The 20,541-nt window shown below is 35.3% G+C and overlaps 2 protein-coding genes across 4 annotated transcripts; one reads left to right on the top strand and one right to left on the bottom strand.

The window, feature by feature from the left end:
• Positions 1-1,720: 1,720 nt before the first annotated feature.
• On the top strand, positions 1,721-6,288 carry LOC145134582 (formin-like protein 3). 2 transcript variants are annotated; one of them, XM_079069421.1, is made up of 7 exons: positions 1,721-2,510; positions 2,581-2,971; positions 3,036-3,495; positions 3,950-4,143; positions 4,253-4,488; positions 4,691-5,545; positions 5,759-6,288. In XM_079069421.1, the coding sequence occupies exons 1-6, from the start codon at positions 2,370-2,372 to the stop codon at positions 5,519-5,521; spliced, it is 2,253 nt and encodes a 750-aa protein (XP_078925547.1). In that variant the 5' UTR covers positions 1,721-2,369; the 3' UTR covers positions 5,522-5,545; positions 5,759-6,288. The 2 variants fall into 2 exon arrangements, with proteins under 2 accessions (XP_078925547.1, XP_078925548.1); XM_079069422.1 differs by having other exon boundaries at positions 2,416-2,510; positions 2,585-2,971.
• Positions 6,289-7,534: 1,246 nt separating this feature from the next.
• SDG2 (SET domain protein 2) lies at positions 7,535-17,764 on the bottom strand. Of its 2 annotated transcripts, none has more exons than XM_079064076.1 (19): positions 17,535-17,764; positions 15,276-17,331; positions 15,098-15,154; positions 13,546-14,586; positions 13,037-13,353; positions 12,445-12,960; positions 12,255-12,355; positions 10,541-11,534; positions 10,391-10,462; positions 10,191-10,301; positions 10,015-10,115; positions 9,814-9,913; positions 9,639-9,734; positions 9,389-9,556; positions 9,113-9,292; positions 8,786-9,033; positions 8,594-8,702; positions 8,210-8,512; positions 7,535-8,106 (listed from the first exon to the last, which is right to left on the bottom strand). In XM_079064076.1, exons 2-19 carry the CDS (start codon positions 17,212-17,214, stop codon positions 7,930-7,932), a joined length of 6,630 nt encoding a protein of 2,209 aa, XP_078920202.1. In that variant the 5' UTR covers positions 17,215-17,331; positions 17,535-17,764; the 3' UTR covers positions 7,535-7,929. The 2 variants fall into 2 exon arrangements, with proteins under 2 accessions (XP_078920202.1, XP_078920203.1); XM_079064077.1 differs by having other exon boundaries at positions 17,468-17,764.
• Between the last annotated feature and the right edge of the window lie 2,777 nt (positions 17,765-20,541).

The raw sequence follows: 20,541 nt of genomic DNA on the forward strand, positions 1-20,541 counted from the left end.
TAACTCCCTCATCCTAGGTTCGTTTCCAACGAACCTTATATCCACGAAAAGGTGGAGAGAAGCCCTACGCTCCTAACAACATACCCAAGCCTTAAAACTTCCCGAACGACACCCTAAATTCATAGAAGACCGAGATATCAAATTATCATTATACCCTTGGCTTCCGAAGACACCATCGAATACTTTGATCACTTATACCAAGACACCCACATCCGAAATGGGCCAAATACTTCCTTCCCCGAAGCCATAAGCCTTGCGACAACTAATGACTGGACCGTAGCCCCAAGCAACGAAGTAAATCCGAAACCGAGTGTTACACAATTGCATTGTAGACCCTGCACTTTTAATTACTTCTATTAATCCCAAAATTAATTCCAATTAATTTCTGATTAATTATTAATTAAATAATGCTATTTATAATTAATATATTATTCTCATAATATATTAATAAACTATTTATTTTAATTTATTAATCACATAATAAATTAATCTCTCTCTCTCTCTAATAGTCATCCGGTCCAATTGCTAGGTTTGAGGGCAACCCAAAAGGACTGTGTTACTATCAATTCAAGTATATACCAATTATAGTTATGAGCTTAGACCCCTAATCCAACAACAAATACATATTATCCACTGGAGACATGATCTGGACTTTCTCTCATCTCCATTAAAACCACTAGAGACAACCACATACACCTACATAGTGATACCCGGTGCTACCTCATGTATCATTGCCAGAGAACTCGTCGTCTCCATTACTTTAGGTTTCCCCACCGAGACTGAAACCATAAAGGTGATATTTGGTGTTATTTGGTGTTAGAACATGGTAAAATCCGTTTTCAGATACTGCCTACCAGGTGCTCGATTCAATGCTCATGAAATCCCTTCACAAATCCGACAACACCGATCGCTCCAAGAAATTGCATCACCATGTAGAACATTTCCCTAGTTAACGATTGTTTTGTTGCAAATAAAAATATGAATGCCACAACTAGATTGATATGCCCCTCTCTTTGAGATTTGATCACGCTCATTATAGTTAATACCAAAATGTAGAGGAACAAGAAGGTTGTGATGAACTCTGGATACCAATTCTGTAAAACGACCATGACGCCAACTCGTCTGACTCGAACAATGGCTCCGATGGTGGCTCCTTGTAGTCTTTATCGGGGGAAAGGGATTTGACGATGGTAGGTCTACAGGTTGTGACGATTTCTAGAATAATCTTTATGTTTATGATGTTAATGCAAGACAATTGAAATCGAAACTGTGGTTAAAGAAGGTGGGTATGGACCGTTTGAGGGGTTAGAGAGGTCTACAGGTGCAGCTACGCTGAAGAAGATATATTTTTCTAATGTACCCACATGAAGAATTGGAGTCAAAGCTTAAGGTAGAAATAGAGAATAGAGGATGTTGGTGTGATAATCAGACCAGATTTTGAGGAAAAAGATGATATAGGTTGTTGGGTTATTTTTATGTCCTTGATGTGTGTGTATGTGAGAGAGAGAGCCTATATTTTAATTTAATAAAACATTAATTTATATAAAAAACATAAAAAAGAAAATTAGGAGGGTATGTTAGTCATTTCAAATTACTGAGGGACCAAATCTGCAACGAAACTAACTCAAAATGACCATGCAACTAAAAAAATCGAGGTTCAGACTAAACAGAAAAAATTCATACCATACGACCATTCTTTCAATTTTGTCTGAAATTTACCGGTCTCCGACTATTGCAGTTAAACCGGAATTCAATATTCATCTTCACCAAAAGACACAATCGAAATTTGCAAACCACCCAATGAATTAATTCTCTCCGAATATCTTCACCAAATCTTCAAGCAAATAAGGGTTTCCGGATTTTCTGTTTCTAACATCTGATTCATATTTTAGCAGCTCAGCTTCAGCATTCAACTGTTTGAGATCAATCATGTGTTTGTTCTTTTGAATCAATTCAATTACTCGGTACAGAAGTTTGTTTTTGATTTAACATTAGGGCTGCCAGATCAATGTCTCCCTAATCGTAGCGAAGATTAATTATTTCTTAGTTTTTCGCGATATCGCATTCCAAAATCCCTAAATACATCCGGGATTCTGTGAGTTCGTTTTTTTTTTTTTTTGAATGTTGGGTTTTGATCGGAACTAAAAATCACAAATCGGGTGCCAAATAGATCCGAATTCGTCGAATTAGGGTTTATTCGGTTGGTGATTTGAAACCAATCTGAATGTTGTTTGATTTTCGTGAGGCTACAAAGGCGTTCTTGTTTAATTCCGAGGTTATGTGCCAATGTTGGTGTGATTTTATGCACACAACATTGGATGAAATGGAGAAAGGAGTATCGTGGAATGAAAAGATAGATTAAGAAACCGATGGGCGCTATAAGGGTCCATTTTGGTATACTTCTCGCTATTCTTTCCATTTTCGAGTTTTCTGAAGGAAATCACAGAGCTTCGGAGACAGCTTCCTGTAATGGTGGCCATTGGAGTTCTCAAAATCTAGATGAAAACACCGTATGCTTTCTTTCCTCATTTTCCTTTTCATGAATTAGTTGATAAGCTAATGGAAATTTCTTTCATCCAGGCAGAGCAAGTGCGGATATATTGTAGGAAAGAGCTTGGAGTTGGAGAAATCACCAAAACTATCAACAAATTCAACTCAAAACATGATGATATTGATACGCCATCAAGAAAAACACTTATGCATAATGCTCGAAAAGAGTTATTATCTCCGGTCAAACATGAATCTCTGGTCAAACATGTAATCCGAGTTGACTCAGTACCCAAAAACAAGCCTCCGGATCATGTGTTGCTACTCGGGATTATTGTTTCAACTGCTATAGCGACACTTGCTCTTTTTGTTTTAATGGTTTTTTGTTGCCTAGGTGGCATTCAACCAAGAGCTAGATCTCAATGTGCACAACAGGACAAAAAACCGAAACCCGTTGTCAATATATCCCCCGAGGGCATTTCAGGTATAAAATTTTGTCTTTGAATCTTGATAAATCATGTTTAAAAAACTCGATTTCTTTTTTTCAGGTTCTTCACAAGCACCACAGGCTGTTGTAGGAAATAAAGATTTAATTAATTCTTTTAGCACCAACAATTTATCGACAAATGTTTCTTCTCAAACACCAGAACTTGGAAAATTACCACTTCCACCAGGAAGAAGCGCTCCTCCACCACCACTACCAGCAGCTCCACCGCCACTGCCGCCGCCAGCACCTCCACCGCCAATGCCTCCGGCTCCTAAAGCACCACCGCCACCGCCACCCCGAAATGGTCCCCTCCCGCCTGCTCCACCAAAACCAGGTGCTATGAAAAAGCCACCTGGCCCACCTCTGCCTAAAAGAGGGCATCTCGCTTCTGGAGATGAAAAGGGTAGTTCTGGAAATTCAAGTGGTAACAAAACAAAGTTGAAGCCGTTTTTCTGGGACAAAGTGAATTATGCTCCTAATCGATCCATGGTTTGGCGTGAACTTAATGCAGGATCATTCCAGTGAGTTTCTAAACTCATTTGAGGGCATTTCCGTCCTTTTGCACATGAAGTTGCAATTTCTGTCCCATTCTAGATGACAAGGGCATTTCTGTCTTTTCTTAACACAAGAGATCAAGAGCAAGTATCTGTTCCACCTCTTTGGACATGACAAAAAAATGCAATTTGTGGTCTTAATAAGGATATTTATGTCTTTTGCATACAAAAGATGACAAGGGCATTTATGTCTTTTCCATATACCAGGTCAAGAGCAAGTGTCTGTCTCATGTCCCATCTTTCTGGACAGAACAAAAAAGTGTAATTCTTGTAAGATGAGAAGGGCATTTATGTCTTTTTATACATCCATGTTGGGTGGGACAAATTTTGTTTCACGGTTTACTGTCAAGGTCAAAATCAAAAGTCAAAATCAAAGTTTTGACTCATTACATAAAAATAAAGAAGTTTCTTAAATGGACAGATTCAACGAAGAGATGATGGAAAGTCTGTTTGGTTATTCTTCTACAAACCAAAACAAGGGCGAAAGTGTAAAATCCGCATCAACTCAACCAAAATTGATCCAAATTATCGATCCCAAAAAAGCACAGAATTTGTCGATTGTTCTAAAAGCATTAAGCGCGACAATAGAAAATGTCTGTAAAGCTGTCACAGAAGGTGAATTTTCACTTTTACAATTTACTAAAAATTAAATAAACATTCTACCTTTTTTCACAATTTACGCAACAAACTGATTTTTTTTTATATGTGAATGAATTATTATTAGGTAGCATGCTTCGTGTAGAGTTAATTACAAGTTTAATAAAAATGCCACCAACACAAGAAGAAGAGCTAAAGCTTCGATTATATCAAGGTGACCTGGCACTTATTACTCCAGCTGATCGATTCCTTAAAATTTTGGTTGAAGTCCCTTTTGTGTATAAACGTCTTGAAGCTTTGTTGTTTATGAGTTCTCTTCATGAAGAATCTTCTCCACTTAAAACTGCGTTTCTCACTTTAGAGGTACCAATTTATTTTAGATTTAAAAGCAAAATGACTATTTTACCCTTTCGTAGTCTTTTCACCAACCTACTTTTTCATATCGGTTTAGAATAGTCAGGTTCATTCTAGCTGCAACAAAACTTAGTGTCAATGTAGAGCAAAATTACTTATACGCCCTTGGTGTCAAAATAGAAAATTACTATTTTACCCTTTTGGCATACAGGTAGCTTGCACAAAGCTAAAAAACAGTAGGCTCTTCCTAAAACTTCTTGAAGCTGTTTTAAAAACGGGTAACCGTATGAATGTTGGGACATATCGTGGTGGGGCCCAAGCAATTAAACTTGATTCCCTTTTAAAACTTTCGGATGTCAAGGGCACAGATGGAAAAACCACATTATTAACATTTGTAGTTCAAGAAATCATCCAATCAGAAGGAATAAAATCCGCGCGTTCATCAAACATTAAAACAAATGATCAAAGCGATGAATATTATCGAAAACTCGGTCTCGAGGTTGTTTCTAAATTAAGTAATGAACTTTCGGATGTGAAAAAAGCAGCAATAATTGATGGTGATCACATTACATCAACGGTTTTAAAATTAGAAAACATGTTGAAGAAAACAAGAGATTTGATCGATGATGAGTTGAGTAAAACGGAAGGTGCTATTGAGTTTTGTGAGACTTTTAATGGTTTTATGGAGCATGCGGAAAGTGAGATCGTGTGGATGTTAGAAGAGGAGAAGAGGATAATGATGATGGTTAAGAGCACGGGGGATTTTTTCCATGGGAACTCGGCGAAAGATGAAGGGTTGAGATTGTTTGTTATTGTTAGGGATTTTTTGAAATTGTTGGATATAGTGTGTATTGAGATTAAGAAAAATAATGAGAAGAATAGTAAAAAGAAAAATATCCCCTTGGGAAAAAGGGTACCCCCGGGCCCACAGAGTCGACAACTGTCGTGGTCTAGTGTTCGGGATAAATTGTTTCCGGCTATGAAAGATAAAAAGATGGATTCTTCGAGTTCGGATGATGATGATGATGACATGTCTCCTTAATGAGCTTAATAGGACTAAAATCTGGTAAGCTATATATGAGTGTTTTTTGTTATATATGAGTTTTTTTTTTTTTTTTTTTTTTTTACAGAAAGAATGAATTAATAAAGAAAGTCAAGGAAATGAGGCTTTCCTATTGACTATTGAGCCCTAAGTTGTTTACATCGTCGTTCATTTTATAATTATGTATTGCAAGTGTTATTACTTAATTAAATGTTTATTTTAACATCATTGATCCAGACAACATATAACGCGAAAAGGCTTGCTTCTACTTCATTAAGAAGTTATGAAGATTATACGAGTTGATAAAATTATGGAAATGATGAAAAATGGCATCTTTATGGTTACATTTTGTTACACAAGGCAAGACATGAGAATGAACAAGCTTTCTATGGTTATTTATGATGACGAGGATGAGGGCATTTATGTCTTTTACACAAACGAGAGATCGAAATCGAGTCACTCACTCACATCTTGTTCCATGTTTTTTGTGTGTGAAAAAAATTGCATTTTATGTACAATCGACATCAAACTTACTTTCAATTTGGTGAATGCCAACTATACTACAAAGGCATTTGTTTTGTTATGTCCTACATAACAAACGGGGCCTACATATTGAAGAAGACGAGGGAAAAAAATAGTGTTCGAGGTAAATTAGTTTATTTTTATGTATAACATGTAAATTCAATTGTCATCTAGTTAGTTTTAGGGTCTAAATATTCTTATTTGTAGATTTGTTTTATTTGTAACAAATCTGACCTCTTTGTTGTTCTCGGTGAAATGACTAATCTTGGATTAGATGAATTCCATTACATTATTATTTCTAGCTTGAAATTACTATAATCTTCGTAGGACAGATATGTTTCTCGTGAAAACTCGTGTGTTGTTTAAAACTCTTTCAAAGCACTTTCAGACTCTTGCAAATCATTTTCAAATACTTTCAATCACTTTCGGTAACTTTAGAGAACTGCTAAACATTTTTTTTAAGAAAGCATGTGTATAAACTCATACATTGAAATTATAATCAAACATAAGATAAACATTGTATAAAAACAATGCAATACATGATACACTCATATGCCGACATTCCAAGTCAACTCATCAAAGCCCCTTTCCTCGTTTCTCGTAACATGGTGGTAACAGATCACGTGTATAAGCTAACACACAACATACATAGCAAACACATGCTCAATAACTCTTCAGACTAGGTAAAATGTGAACAACAAACACCTGTACCACACAAGTTTTAGCAAGAACCAAGTGTCTAGAATAAGTTATGAAATGCAAACATAATCCCACTTCTCGTTTACTCATAAGCTCGAATATCAATGCTCCATCCAAGTGTCCTGACCATAATTTGTCACTTCACTCATAACCTCATGAGTTAATACAACATGCACATGATCTATGCAACAAATTGTGAATGTGTAATCATTATAAACTATGTATATGTTGCATTCATTCATATGAGTAGATATGGGAGAAGATTAGTGTGGACCTAACACTTTGACGATGCATACATATCCAACTTTATGATGTGTGTTGGCATTCTAGAAAGGTCAACATTGCACTAGGGTGTTGCAAGCCCTTGAGTTAGTAAGTGTGGTTGTGGTTGTTAACATTTTACCTAGCATCGTACGACAGAATCTCCTACCAGGCGTGGCATATTTTTCTTTTATGTAGTTGCACATTTCTTTTAAGTAGTGGTAAAATAATAGAAAAAAAAAATTCAAAATTTTTTACACTGCATACAGAAAAAGCAGGCGTTGCTGGTGTCAGTGTGTGAAGAACAAACTCAGTGGAGTGTTTGTAGGTGTTTGTGTGCCAAAAACTCATAAGGATATAATCTCATCATGTGTAACAAACAGAACAAGGTGGACAAACAAGAAAGAAGAAAAAAAACTAGGGACTAGAATTTCGTAACATAAATAAGCCTATAGATTTATGACCCCAAAAACAAACATCAAGATTAGCATAAGCATATTCACAAGTCATAAACTATGGGAATTAACAAAAAAAAAAAAAAAAACAGTAATAAAAACCTAAAAAAATATGACAACAAAAGCAGTAGCCAAATATATCTTCTTCATCTTGACCTTCCCTTTTCTACTTCTCTCATATAATGAGGTAAATAACTAAAAACCAAAAAAAAAATATTACTTTTACTTCTTCACCTACCCAATAATGAATTACAAATTACAAGACCTACAAGGGCAAAAGGGGAAACTGTACACAAGAATAGAAGAAGCCGCCCGATATTCCCATAATGCTTCTTTGAATGTTTCTGCCCGGGTCGGGTCGGGTCAGGTCGGGCAGTGCAACAAATCTAGGGCTGGATTTTTCTTTTTCTTTTTCCTTTTCATTTTCAAGTTAAAAGTCTGTCTGTCTGTTTGTTTGTTATCTATCATCCATCATCGGTCCCACATGGCCTGGTAAATAGCTGGTCTATGCTTCAACCAATGCACCAAGTCTTTATCTAATGGAGACTTGTTTAATAAAGCATCCAACATCGGGCTGCCCAAAACCTTTGGGCAGCTTTTGAAAGACCAAATCTTGTCCTTTGGCCATGCCCTTTGCGGCTGCTTCTCCTGACCAAACCCAAAAAAGAAAAAAAAAAACATAATTTCAGTATAAAATGTCTAACAAAATGAATGAAAAGTAGATTGCTATTTCTTGCATTAAAAGACTGACCATTCTAGAAAGCATGGATTTGACAGTTCGTGGGCCATAGACACGTTGTGGGGAGGGTTTTTGGAGTTTGGCATAAAAGGAGCCAATTTCGGGCAGGGATAAGCAACCCCGGGCAGCTCGGACAAGGTTAGAATCTGGCTCTGCGTAAGCTTGGTTATGCCAGAAAATCAGCTGCCCGAGACAGTAGTTTTTCCCGTATGTTTTTCGGTATTCGTGCAATCCGGGTCCCACTTTTACAGCTGCTTTTGGGCCCAGGTCCAGAGGGCTAATGTACACAGGTGGTGATACCACTGTTTCATACTCCTACAAACATCATTTCACAAATTAAATTCAAATCAGAATATATTTATATCAAATTACAAATTTAACCCTAACTGTATTTACCCGTATTCTAAAGAAGTACTTTGTGTGAGCATAAATGTGAATCAAGTCTGCAGCAGCATCATGGCGACATTTGTAAGAACACGGAAGGTTCCGGACCTCGTCACGCAACCTTAAAAAAAACAAACATAAGTAAATACAAGTAGATAGGATATGGTATAATAGATAAATAAATTAATTATTATTATTATTTACCATAATAAAGATTTTCGAAGTGCAGTTTGGATGTCATCAGAAAAAGATGGATCATGAGAACGAATACTGGATCTAAGTTCAGTTAAATGTCCATCTTCCATATGAGGTGCAATTGATTGAATAAGTTCATCAACAAATGATCCTTCGCCTTTCCAGATGAAAGAAATTACTTCTTTTGGAGTCAGTTTTTCCACTAATGGTGGAGCTTCTTTTGGATCCCCAAAAACCTTCTTCATCACATATCTCACCTGAACAAGATGAATTTATATTTTATAAAAAGAAAAAAAAAATATTCGGGAAAATTGAAAAGGGGAAGAAAGAGTTTACCTTGTCGAGTGTAAGAGCCAAATTCTGAATTCTTTGATTGAAGACACCCTCAGCTTGAATTTCAGCTTCGTTTCTCTCGGTATCCATGCAAATATCTGTGAAGTATTTCCTCTTTTCTTCCAAATTATGAGTTAAAATCACTTCCGGAAGCTTAGTTCTTTCAAAATGGATAAACCTTACCTAAAATATAAACAGATTGTTGGAATTGAATTCGTGTTTGTCTTTGACTTTGACTTTTTTCATGAATATTTTAAAAAAGAGAAGTGATATATATACCAAACGAGCAGCATAAGCAACTAGCCAATCAGGTAACCCACTAAGTAAACAACTACCAAGTCCAGCTTTACTTAATTCAATATAATCCTCTTCTGAAACTGAATTCACTTCACAAGCTTCTAGCATCAACTGATGCCTATTTAGTATCCCATGGCATTCTTTAAGTACCTAAATAAAATAAAAAATTTGTTATTCCAGTTTCCCTTTTAAAAAAATTAGATTCGGGATTTTAAGGAATTCAGGAGCTTACTTTTTGAAAAGCTCCTTCACCTGTTAGATTCAGAAAGCTCCCTCGACAAACTTGGCTTCCACATAAGCAAACAGATGCTTCGTATTCTTCTTTACTCTGTACATCAGTAAAAAAAAAATTAAATATTTAAAGAAATTTATATTTTGACCAAAGTCAAAGGTTGCAGAAATTTTACCTCGGTGACAGAGTTGTAGTCAAAAGTAACTTCTTCTCCATACACAATAGGGCGTACACTATATATCCCGATTTGGTACTGACCATCAACAGCTGTTACTCTGTTTTATTATTATGCATGAGAATAATTAATGATATTAAATAAATAAATAAAAAAAAAGTAAAATAGTAAATGGATTAAAAAAGTAAAAAAAAAATTTACTTTGCTTCACAATTCGGTCTACAGGAATGACATATCCGGCTAGCATAGTTGGCTTTATGCATTGCATCAACCACAACCAAGTCATAACCATCGCCATCCCCCTAAGAAAACATATATTGTAAGGTAAAAAATTTTAAAATCATTCAAGAAGGGTATTTTAGTAAATTTGAAATTACCTTTGGCCTCTCGAGATAAATGTTGTAGAATTCAGGTGCAGGTTCTTTACTGTCTTTTTGTAGAGCACGAACACCATCTTGCTTCTCAAACCATCTCCAGGCAGGATACACCTAAAAAAAATAATGTAATAAACATATATTTGAATATCCGGAAAGGTGAAAAAGACGTAAATGCCCTTGTAGTTAAATGGTATCCTTACCTCTCCCAAGAACTCCACAACAAAATCATCCTCGGTAAAACCAGTTTCTTTGTTGCAAACAACACCAAGCCCCTGAATGACAGAAACAATAAACAAAGATTAAAATCAACCCAATTACAATTATGACAAAAATAGATTGGTGACATATACCTTTCTATAAGCAACATAATTATCATCCGGACGACTACTCATAGCCTTCAACATATACTGACAAAGTTCAGCTATCCTTGAATCATGTCCTTCTTTAGCAGTTTTGAAAATATCCTCAATAACAGGCTTCAAAGAATACTTCATAGGAGTATTCCCCGACCCAGTAAACCCCCTAACTTGCTTATTCAAAGTCCTCAACAACACATCTTCAATAAACACATGTTTATCCAAAAGATGCCAATCAGAATCCTGAGGCATGGAATCCAACAACAGATTATGCGTATACGGATCAATCCCATACACTTCCTGTTCAATCACTTCATCTCCAAGTTGCTTCCTAGGTTTATAATCCTTAACTTCCGGAAAATCCATGTCAGATTCCTCAGTCCCATTCTTCTGAGCAATAACTTTTTCAGAATAATCATCAGGTAATGTGACTTGCATTTTTCTCTCAACATTTTCATGATCAGTCACAATCACATAATGATCAATCACTTCGTATTTACGTGTCACAGGAGGGACAAGGCTTGCTTTTGTCATGCGGGCCCCCCATTCCCGGTCATCAACCCACGGGTCTAACCCGAACCCGTCGTCTTGGGTGACGTAATCGGGTCCGGGTCCGGATTCGGATCGGGTTTCCGGGTCGGAGTTTGTGTTGGATGAGGAGGTTTCGGAGTCGGTTTCGGTTTCTTCTGAGGAGCGGGACCCGTCGTTGGAGGTGTCGGAGGCGGAATCTGGTGATTTGCGGTTTAGTTTGGATAAGCGGCGTTTGATTTCGCGATCTGATGTGTATTTTCTCTCTCTGTTGACTTTTTTTGACTTGAAGGAAGTGGAACTACAGAAGCCTGGAGGAGAGAAAGAGTCGTCTTTCCAGTTTTTCATCAGAGAGTCTTTTTCAATGGAGAATTTTGACCGGTCTTCTAAGCTTGTTGCCAGCCGGATAAATAATGTGATGATTCGATTCATGTCTTTTGCATCCCCCCTGTTTTTCGCTCTGAAGTACCAAAAAAAAAAAAAAAAAAAAACAGTTTTTAAATATTAGAGTAAATTACAGTTTTCGCCTGAGTATGGATAAATTTTGTAACTTTGGTCCCAAGAAGTTCTCACGCAACTTTGTCATCATGTTTTGTTGTGCTTTTAGTCCCTGAGAAGAGCTTAATTTTGCAATTTTGATTGCAAAGCAAGTTATTTTTTTGGAAGAGGGATTAAAATCGTTACAAAGCCCTCAGATAAGGGCCAAAAATGAAAGAAAAAACTTTTGGGGACCAATATTGCAAAAATCGGGTATACTTTGAACCAAAATATGTTACAAAGCCTGCAAAAGAAAACTTTTGAGTTTTGAGGACCAATGTTGCAAAAATCAGCTATACTAAGGGACCAAAAACGTAATGTTCTCTTGCAACTTAGTCCTCGTGTTTTTCAACACTTTTAGTCCTTGAGAAGAGCCTAAATTTGCAATTTTGATTGCAAAGCAAGTTATTTTTTTGGAAGAGGGATTAAAAGCGTTACAAAGCCCTCAGATAAGGGCCAAAAATGAAAGGAAAAACTTCTGGGGACCAATATTGCAAAAATCGGGTGTACATAGAAACAAAAATGTTACAAAGCCTGCAAAAGAAAACTTTTTGGGACCAATGTTGCAAAAAACATCTATACTCAGGGACCAAAAATGTAAATTAGTCTTTTTTATAAGAAAAAGAAATAGAAAACGACTTACTTTATCGCTTCCCTACACATTCGTCTAATATCATCTTTCACAGAGCTCAACCCCCGGCCAGCATAATAACCATTCCTTATTTTACCTTCAATTTCAGCAACCTGGCCATCAAAGAAAGTCAATTAGTCAAATCATGGTAAAAAGTAAAAAGAAAAGAAAAAAAAAAGGATAAAAAAAATCTTAGACTTACTTTTGGAATGAAAAATTCAAATGTATTCTCCTTCATGATATCTTTCAAACCCAAAGCAAGAAACTCCTTCATCCTCTTATACCCATTTTCAGATTTCTTCATAGCCAAACGCCTCAATTGTGCATCTCTTGATAGCATTGAAGATGATTTTCTAGCATCAAATACTTTTGAACGTTTGTATAAGCTTCTTCTGAATAACTGATTTGAAGCATCTCTTTTATCCAGACTTTCAAAATAATCCCTAAGTCCACTTGAATCCTCCACATGACTATCCCTGCTGTCATAAGTTCTGAAAATAGATGTTCTTTCTGTCACCCGTGTTGACTGTGGGACCCGCGTTTTGATCCATATGATATTCGGGAATTTTCGGGTCAAGTCTTCAAATTGATTGCAACCTCTTATGTCTACTGTTGATAAACTCGGAAGCATCCCCAAGATTTCTTCAAGTATTGTTGGAGTTATTTTATTGCATCCTCTTAGAACCAATGAAGTGATTTTCTCTTTATTGTAACCATTCTGCAACACAAATTAAATATATAAGTTTATAAAAAGTTTCATTTATTTGTGTCTTGTGGATGGAAGTTAAACTGACCATTATATTGTGGAAGGAAGAGTCCATGCAATTTGAGACAGAAGACAAGTCAGCTTGTTTAGAGATACCCTTGTAGAATTTTACAACTGATCTCCAGTGCTTACATGTCAAATTTGCATAAACAAGTGATTTTATATCAGTTCTAAGGAAATGAAAAACTCGGGCTAACACTTGTCCACTAAGTAGACCCCAATTCTCATTCTTCACCACAGATTCTTCACAGAAAGTAGCATCACCACATAAATCATCAAATCCACATTCATCTTTTTCCAATATTGATGCATCTTCTAATTCATAATCTCCATCAAATCCATCACCTGAAAAAGCCACTTATGGTAATAAGAAGAAATGAAAATAGAAAACTGAAAGCACAATACAAAAGGAGGACAAAAAGATTCAAAGGAGATTTGAAAAAGTTCTTAATGGGTCCCACAATCTTTTTTTCCAAAGTAGAATGTTGTAATGTAAGAAGAAGAAATGAAAGTAGAATAGTATTTTTTTTTTAATACCTGATCTTGAGAATTTGGTATTGATGACTATGTTTTTCTCTATTTCTTTCCTGGGTTGTCTGAGATTAATCCATGGATCTAAAACCTCATTAATGGCAGCAGCAAACTCCCGACTTTTGTAAGACTTCATAATCAATTCATGAAGCTTTCCTCGAGTATAACCAATAAACTGAGGATGCAAATCATGAAATGAATTAGACTTATTCTCATCATCAACATCAACGTTTCTTGATCCTTCATTTCCAGAGTTGACCGGGACCCACAACTTATCAAGCTTCCTGAAAACACTACTATGCTCCTGAACAACACCCTGATCAACCAAAGTCTGAATTTCCGAAAACGCCATTGGCCCCCGTTCATGACCTGCCCCATCAAGATAATACCAATCACCAAGAGGTAACTGAAGGTCGTCTTTAGTATAAAGATGATCTTTTGGCATGTTGAGGGGCATAATCGTCTTTCCGGAAACATTGTCATGGTGGTGGTTGTGAGTGGTTTTCCGGCGAGGAACACTTTCTTCTGATGATCTTTTTGAATGATGACTATGACTATGACTAGGCCTTGAGCTTGAAGGGTATCTTTCTTTTCCTCTAGATTTGATTCGAGGCTCAGATACAAAAGATCCATGGTCTTTTACAACACATGTGTTTATTCTGATTACTGGAAGCATCATGCCTTTTACTCCACCTCTTATAGATAAGTTTTTTGAAGTGATCTCGTCCGTTGGATTAAAAGCCCATGATGGAAGATCGAGTCTTTTGTTATGGGAAGAATGATATAACTCATCTTTTTGATGCCTACGTGGATCTTCATCACCTGATTTTGGCATTTGGCATAAAGCATATCCATCATTGAGAACCAATTTCTTTTTTAAAGATTTATTATCTTGATTAATGTCATCCATTCTTCTCCAGTCACCCCCTTTGCATGACCACTTGCCAGAAAACCAGTCACAAGAATCTTCAAATTCAGATTCAGGTGTCACAATTTCTTTAGATGGAAGCTCTGGTTGAGTAGATATGTCAAGATTATCATAATCACCTGTAAAAACAATTACTTTTGTTAGTTTGTGTATTATAGGACTTTGAAAAGATTCCTCCTTTGGTTAAAAACATGATTTTTTCATTTTGGGTTATATCTTGAAAGAAATATAATGTTTCCTTTTCTGAAAAGATTCTTGTTAAAAAACATGATATTTCCGTTTTTGTAGAATAATAAGAGTAGAAGAGTAGACTAATTTGATGTATAATAAACATTATGTAAAAAGATGGAGTCTTTTTTGATTTTTTTTCATCTTCATATAATTTCAAAAAATGATGACAAAAGAAAAGGTTTTATCAAGAGAAAAGGAAAAAGAAGGGACTATTTAATGTTTGGGCTAGATTTAGCAATTTGAAGTTTAGAACAGAATATGACGTGTCAGGTGAGATATATTCCCAAAAGGTGGGTGACAACTAGTGATAAATTTGTTGACCATGTTTGACCATGATGTCATTTTAAATGAGATGACATGTACAAAAAAGGGAATGACAAAATTCTGAAAAAACAGTACCTTCAGAATATCCCCACGTCTGCAGCTTACCATTCGCAAAAGTTATTTGCAGCACTTCTGCAGGAAATTAAATTAAAAAGGTAAAAAAAAGGGAAAAAAATAAATATTGTTAAAATAAAGATAAGAAATTGAAGAAGTTTGAGGGTTAATGAAAGGAAAAAGAAAAACAATTAATTACCAGCAACAGTCTCAAGCTCTCTGCCTGGAATCCTGGGAACCCCATCGAAGAGTGCTTCAACTCTTTGGTCAATGCGAAGACTTTGACTTTGACTTTGACTTTGACCTTCTTCAGACTCTAGCTCTTTACTTTTACTTGTTTCAGCAGAAACAGCCTCTTCACCTAACTGGTTACTAATTGGACCCAACTCACCAACATCTACTAACAAATTTCCAGGTGCTTCAGGGGGATTAACCAACTCAGTAACAGAATCAAGAAAACTGGAAGAAAAATTTGCTGTTGCTACTGGTGAAACTGCATTTTCAACAGTTACCCATCTTTGACTATCCACATGTTTGACCAAGTGATCTGAAACAAGAAAGCCTTCTTTTACAAGAATCTTTAGGTCACTTAGTTTAGATGGTCCCTGTTCTACACCATGATAATCCAAGTAGCACCATTTTCCGGTTGTTGAAATTGAAACTGATGCATCTGCTTCAGGAACATGTGGTGGGGTATCACATATATCCATGTCTTCTTCCATGGAAATCTGTTCTTCACCAGCCCCATTGACCTCCTGGGGTTGCTTCAAGTCTTCCTTTTGTAATGTTGGTCGAGCATTTTTCTCATCAGAAGCATCCAGAGTGGTTCTTGTTTCAGAATCTTTAGACAAGATCTGTGGCTCCCTTGAATTCACTTTCTCTTCTTGGCTTCTACTCTCATAATGATTCTTCCTTTTTTCACTTGAACCGGTTTTTCGAGCAGTTTCGCGTTCAGAATAACTTGGGCTTCGGTTTCTGTGATCATAATGACGATTTCGCCCATAGGGAGACCTATCACGGCGGGCCGGGCTCCGGTCATGCTGACGTGGACGGTCATGCTGACGTGGGGACCGCTCAGGATGACGTGGACTATTATTATGCCTGTCGTAAGATGGTCTAGAAGAAAGTGGAGATTCACAGTTCCTGGAGTATCTTTCTGATGGGACATTTCGTGTAGAGAGAGAACTTTTGTAAGAATGTTCAGGGTTGTATGTGGATCGGCTTCCATCATCAGAAATTCTTCGACTTTTGTAAGGTGTGTAATCGTTGAACTCACCATGGTGTTTTCTGTCACTGATATCTGTATGAACACTGTGGCGCTTCAAGCGTTTCCCTAAAGGGAAGTCTCTTGGATGGGTTTTACCGTTGCTGAATTCTTCCTTTAATGGCCCTTCATCGTCTACTATTTTTGAACTCATCCGTGGGGTTCTCTCTCTGCTGTTGTTTTCCCACCTTGCAGACTTCTTGGAATACTGGTTTCCATTTCTGTTGCAATCTTTTTCACCTGAATACTTGCCAGGTGTCCGTTGTTTCCATCCTTTATCTTTGGCAGAATCATGTCGGCGAGTTTTCAAGTAGCCAATTTCGTCTCTAACTACTTCATTTCTCTGCCAACGGTCTGGGATGAATTCACCTTTTTCCATTTCATCTTTACCTCCTTTTGATAGCGTGCTTTCGGGACTGTGAAACTCTCTCCTCCTATTTGAGTAATCTAGACTTTGCAACCCCCCTTTACGCCATTTTCCTGGAACAAACTCGCCCTTCTCCACCTCCCCTTTTCTCCACCTATCCGCTACGAACTCCCCCTTCTCAATTTCACTCTTGATTTCAAACTTTCTAGGTTTTTCAGGGATGAACTCTCCATTCTCCCAAGAGCCCAATTCACCTTCTTCTACTTCTTCCTTGTTGTGTCCGTTCCCAGCAGCTTTATCGTCTCTCTCTTCTACTGAAAAGTCTTCACTATCATCATCACACAGCTCTCCTGATTTTAAAGGAAACTTATCTCTTCTCGCCAGCTTCATTTTTACGTTGTCTTCTGTAACGTTGATATTGAACTTACCACCGTCATTACCGCCGCAAAATGTCTCAGGAATAGAGAATCGCAGCGAAGGAACACATGCAACACCTCCATCGCCCATGGAAATACTATCTCGCAATGCCGAAAAAGCAAAACCCTAGCTTTTCTCCCCTTCACCGGGGCTCTCGATGCTCATACTTCAACGAAAAATCTTCGCAAAATCTTCACGGAAAAACCTCTGTATCCAGTCAATCAAGAAACAAAAAATCAAAACCGAGTCAGCAACCAATCGAACACAATGTAGGGTTTCGATTAATAAAAAAATTCATATGCATGAACACACACAATCACCAAATTTAAACCAAAATCAATACCGGATTCACCGAAATCAGTGAAAGTTACTCCGAATTGCAAGCCCTAGAATCCAGAAACAAAACTTACAAGAGAAATTCACCCAACTGAAACGCTGGATCGGAACGTAACGAATCTTCACCGCTTTTTTTCAATGAACAAAGAGTTAAATCGACAGATCGATTAAGCAAAGACGAAAAACGAATAGCTGAAGATGAATTTGTGCCTTCAAATCTTCGTTTCTGTGTACGAAAAATCGATTTGAGAGTTGCGGTGTGGGAGACGAACACAAAACTTTTTTTTGTTGTTGAATGAAAATTCTTTGTTTTCCGTTCGCTACCCCCTTTTATTTATCGACCCACACCACCGGGTACCGTATCCGTATGTACATTGTAATCTGGTCAAGGACGAGGGTAAATCGGTCTTTTACTCATCGGCAGACTTCTTGTGATTTTGTGTACTTGTAATTTAAACTATCAAAATTTGACTTGAAATATTAATTTATGTAATATATATGATCATTTCATATAACAAGTTTAATATGTATTATCATTTGTGTAAAAATTGAAAATGGTAAAAAAACAAGTTATAGAAAATTATAAAGAAGAATAATAAATGTTTTATATATATACCATTTTCATCATCCTATAGATATAGATGATTAAATAATGTTAAATAGATTGATAAGATGATATAATATATTTTATAGTTTTATAATTAATGTTAAGATATTTAATTATTTGAAGTTGTTTTGTATTTAGGGTTTTGGTTTAAATTAAAAGTTTTAAGCTTGTATTTTTAAACAATATTGTTTGTTTGATTTGTTTAAAACTAAAAGTTTTTAAAGATTGCAAAAACTTGTTGCTCAACATGCCCTTAAATAATATATGTATGTGGTCAAACCAAGTTTATTTTACGAGTAACAATATAGTTATTAGTTGTCGAAAATTAAACAAAATTTTTGAACATTGATATTAATATTGTATTTCTTTCAATTAATGACGTTGATAATATGGTAATAGTCTATTAATATATTTTCCTTGATCGCAATAATATAACGGATACTATATTGATAAGAATATGGAAACACTTCTAATATTCAAACAGTCCTCACATATTGTGTATGTTTTATAAATTTTGAAATATACTACTTATTGTTATGTTTAATAGTTTTTGGCGCGGTTCTAAAAAAAACTTATAATTTTGGGGAAAAATTTGTATAGATATGCATCTTAAGAGATTCATGTTGCTCTAAATTGGTTTAACAGTAAGAAAAACTAATTTCATAATCAACATATAGTATGTTGATAAAAGTAGTAATGTGATTGAGTCAACTACTTGACTACTTATATTACTTGATAAAAACTTGATCATTTAGTCTTAGCATGAAATCATAATCAGTATATGAGAAAGACTTTATCCTTTAAAGAGTTGTTGATATGATGGAGACACAAAAATTATGTTGAAACAAACACATACAAAGCAAAAGTTTAGAAAGCACAAAAGGTCTTTTGTGAACATGAGGTTGAATAGGTAACACTCCTAAATTTGGGCCATAAATATCTACATGTTTATATCAATATCATATATAACTTAAGATAACTTTTGTTGATTTGTCGTGAAGATATCGATTCAATGCTACATCTTGTGCCTAATTAAGCTTTATTTGGGAGTAATGGATTATAGGAGTCCTTCAACTTTTGATGTGGCTTTCAATTGTGAGAGACTCGTTGCTTGGTTGCGGTTATAGTTTATATTTGTTTAATGACAATTTTTGATCTTTCGTGCTTATTAAGTTCCTATGTAATTGACGATTGTCATGTGTATAAATGAGGCATCATCGCCCTTTTGTTCATCATTTGAGTCTTTGTTACATTTATATTGGTTTATGTTCTTGAGTTTAATATGCATTATTTTTATCATTAAGAGTACTTTTTGTTTTTGTTATGATACATATTGAACATATCATTTGTTGTTTGTTTTATTAAGAGCAACGAAGAAGATAAAGGTTGAATAGAGTTCGACAAAGAAGGTCATGCGGAGATCGTATACCTGGAGATGTTCCTGACACGGGAGGTGTTGATGAAGTAATCATAAAAACTTTGTTTTTAGACCAAATTCAACTAGGAGTCTATAATGAACCAGGAAATTAAATGTCTGGTGACATTTACAACTCGAGATAGTAAACTTCGAAGGAAATTATATATATATATATATATATATATATATATATATATATATATATATATATATATATATATATATATATACCATTTTCATCCATCATATAGATGATTAAAAAATGTTTAATAGATTGATAAGTTAATATAATATATTTTATAGTTTTATAATTAATGTTAAGATATTTAATTATTTGAAGTTGTTTTGTATTTAGGATTTTGGTTTAAATTAAAAGTTTTAAGCTTGTATTTTTAAATGATATTTTTTTTGATTTGTTTAAAACTAAAAGTTTTTAAAGATTTCAAAAACTTATTGCTCAACATGCCCTTAAATAATATATGTATGTGGTCAAACCAAGTTTATTTTACAAATAACAATATAGTTATTAGTTGTCGAAAATTAAACAAAATTTTTGAACACTGATATTAATATTGTATTTCTTTCAATTTATTACGTTGATAATATGGTAATAGTCTATTAATATATTTTCCTTGATCGCAATAATATAACGGATACTATATTGATAAGAATATGGAAACACTTCTAATATTCAAACGGCCCTTGTCTATTGTGTATGTTTTATAAATTTTGAAATATACTACATATTGTTATATTTAATAGTTTTTAGCATCGTTCTAAAAAATTATAATTTTGGGAAAAAAAATTTATATAGATATGCATCTTAAGAGATTCATGTTGCTCTAAATTGGTTTAACAGTAAGAAAAACTAATTTCATAATCGACTTATAGTATGTTGATAAAAGTAGTAATGTGATTGATTCAACTACTTGACAACTTATATTACTTGATAAAAACTTGATCATTTAGTCTTAACATGAAATCATAATCAGTATATGAGAAAGACTTTATCCTTTAAAAAGATGTTGATATGATAGAGACACAAAAATTATGTTGA

Source organism: Lactuca virosa, chromosome 8 (assembly GCF_052849685.1).
Source record: "Lactuca virosa cultivar CGN04683 chromosome 8, Lactuca_virosa_CGN04683_v6, whole genome shotgun sequence".
Classification (NCBI taxonomy): domain Eukaryota; kingdom Viridiplantae; phylum Streptophyta; class Magnoliopsida; order Asterales; family Asteraceae; genus Lactuca; species Lactuca virosa.